Source organism: Gekko japonicus, unplaced genomic scaffold, assembly GCF_001447785.1.
Source record: "Gekko japonicus isolate JY-2015 unplaced genomic scaffold, Gekko_japonicus_V1.1 scaffold3696, whole genome shotgun sequence".
NCBI lineage: Eukaryota > Metazoa > Chordata > Lepidosauria > Squamata > Gekkonidae > Gekko > Gekko japonicus.
In genome coordinates, this window is record NW_015171611.1 from 50,581 (window position 1) to 52,819 (window position 2,239).

General features: G+C 40.3%; 1 protein-coding gene across 1 annotated transcript in view; it reads left to right on the forward strand.

Moving 5' to 3' along the window:
* The window catches only part of ANK3 (ankyrin 3, node of Ranvier (ankyrin G)), a gene marked incomplete at its 5' end in the record, with an annotated part of 118,114 nt that overhangs the window by 49,940 nt on the left and 65,935 nt on the right, over positions 1-2,239 (forward strand). The window contains one exon of the mRNA XM_015419925.1: positions 643-871. Within this exon, the coding sequence (XP_015275411.1) occupies positions 643-871 (229 nt within the window). The remainder of the gene's footprint in view (positions 1-642; positions 872-2,239) is intronic.

The following is a 2,239-nucleotide window of genomic DNA, read 5'->3' on the forward strand; positions in this document are numbered from 1 at the left end:
TCTCAGACGATTGTCCAACAAGAAGACATTAATTTTGGTTCAATAAGGGGGGGGTTTGGGGGGGGTTGCTTAATCGGAGGGAGAAAATATACAAAAATAGTGCAATACAGATGTCTTTAATTTAGATAAACCGACTGGAGATTGTTCTATTCTAAACTAGGGAGGCATACAAAGTCAGGCCCTCACAGAGGTCGAGAGAAGCCTGGACCACTTCCATTTTTGAGGGCTCCCTCAGTAAATCAAAAAATGAAGACGTACAATAAAACGATGATATGAAATTAGTAGTATTATATTTTAAATGTTTACATTTAATACAATAAGAAAAAGAATATTGTAAGACTTTGTAATAAATGTTTCCATTTTTATTTAACATGTGATTTAACATCAGAAGGGTAAATTTGGGGCCTCCCGAGAATGTGAGGCCCGGGCCACTGGGCCCCCCTCTCAGAGGCCCTGTGCAAAGTTCCACCTGAGGTTTTTTCCCTGGTATCTCTGGGGTCCTAGGGGGAAATGCCAATAGTTTTGTAGTGATTCAAACCAAATTTTAATTTATCTTTTTGTTCAGCTCTGTGCAAACTAGATCTTCAAGGTATGAGGTTATGCTGAATGGTCTTTTTTTTCCCCCCCCAAATCTGTGTTCAGATTTTGGCTAGCAGACTGCCATCAAGTTCTTGAAACTGTCGGGCTGGCCACACAACTTTATAGGGAACTAATATGTGTCCCATACATGGCCAAGTTTGTGATTTTTGCCAAAATGAACGATGCTGTAGAATCCAGTTTGCGTTGCTTCTGCATGACGGACGACAAAGTGGACAAAACGTTGGAGCAGCAGGAGAATTTTGAAGAAGTTGCCAGAAGCAAAGATATCGAGGTATAAGTAAAATTCAGCAGCAAAACCCTTAATTATACCCTTACAGAGATTTGAAGTTTGAGTCTGCTGTGGTAGAGGGGGTGGGAGAAAGCCTTCGTAAATCACTGTAATCCAGTCCCAATAACCATCTGTAAATAAACTTTCTCCATATGTCAAGCAAAAAGAAAGGTGAGCAGAGGAGAGAGACTACTTTAGGTCCCTGGCGGTAGGTCAGATCCTGGAACTCTCAGGAACCAATCAGAGAAAGGGCATCTGATTGTCCCAGTGTACTGGGAAGTAGGGCTACAGTACTTTATAAGGAGGCATTGATGTACACACTGTTAAATTCAGTGGTTATGGTATCCCACTCCAGACTGCAAGTGTGTTATGTGTTGGTGATGGACAGCCTGCATGGTCGAATGCTGCTCCACAAAAATCCCCCCTGTCCATACAGAAGTGGCATTGCAGGGAGAAGGCTAGACTGAGTGCTTGTCTGTGATATGTTAGAGTTGTATGTGCAGGGAGTAGAGATGTAAAATTTCCGGAAATTTTGAAGCTCGGAAAAAAACCTGGTTTTTTTCCCAGTTTGTTTCGGGGGGAAATGGAAATTTTCGGAAAAATTGAAAAAAATGCTACATTAGCACTTCTTTTGTCTTTTCTAGATTGAAAGTCATTCTGTTACTTTAGGAACATAAAATATGACTATGGACATTTTTACTTGGCATGAAATTATCACAACTAGCATATTAAAAATATAGTGTGTCCAAACAGTTATTACAAACAGAATACCCGCCCACATGCAAAAACAAAACTGAAACCTTTTTCTTTTCTCGTGACAATAGCACCTCCTAAAGGAAGAAATGCATCTTGTTCTTGCATTGGAGAGTTCAGTTTGTAACCTAGGACTTGCTTGTCCTCAGTGCACAGAAATTAGATCAATCTGAAATTATTTGGAAAATATTTGAACACCTTGTCTTAAAATATTTTATTAATCATGTTAAAATAAAACGTTCCATAATCAATTTCTTTTCTGTTTTCAATGTTTCCATTTTTTTGGAAAAAAACAAAAAGGCTTCAGGAAAAAAAACTGTCAGTCAGAAGACGCTGGCTGGGTTGACTGGCTGCTTTGTGCAGTCCCGCCCAGCGGTCTTTTGCATATGGTCTTTTGCATATGGAAGCTGATTGGACTTCACTCCATTCCACACCTCAAACTTCCCCCCCCCCGCAAGGCAGTTGGAATTGCCAGTTGCATATGGAACCTACTGTATTCTGAGGTAAAATATGTCCTCACTCACAACACATCACTTCCCCTTCAAAAGAAACAAACCCAGTAACACGATCATGCCACATCACAAAGAAGATCACACCACAAGCAGAATACCACAAGCC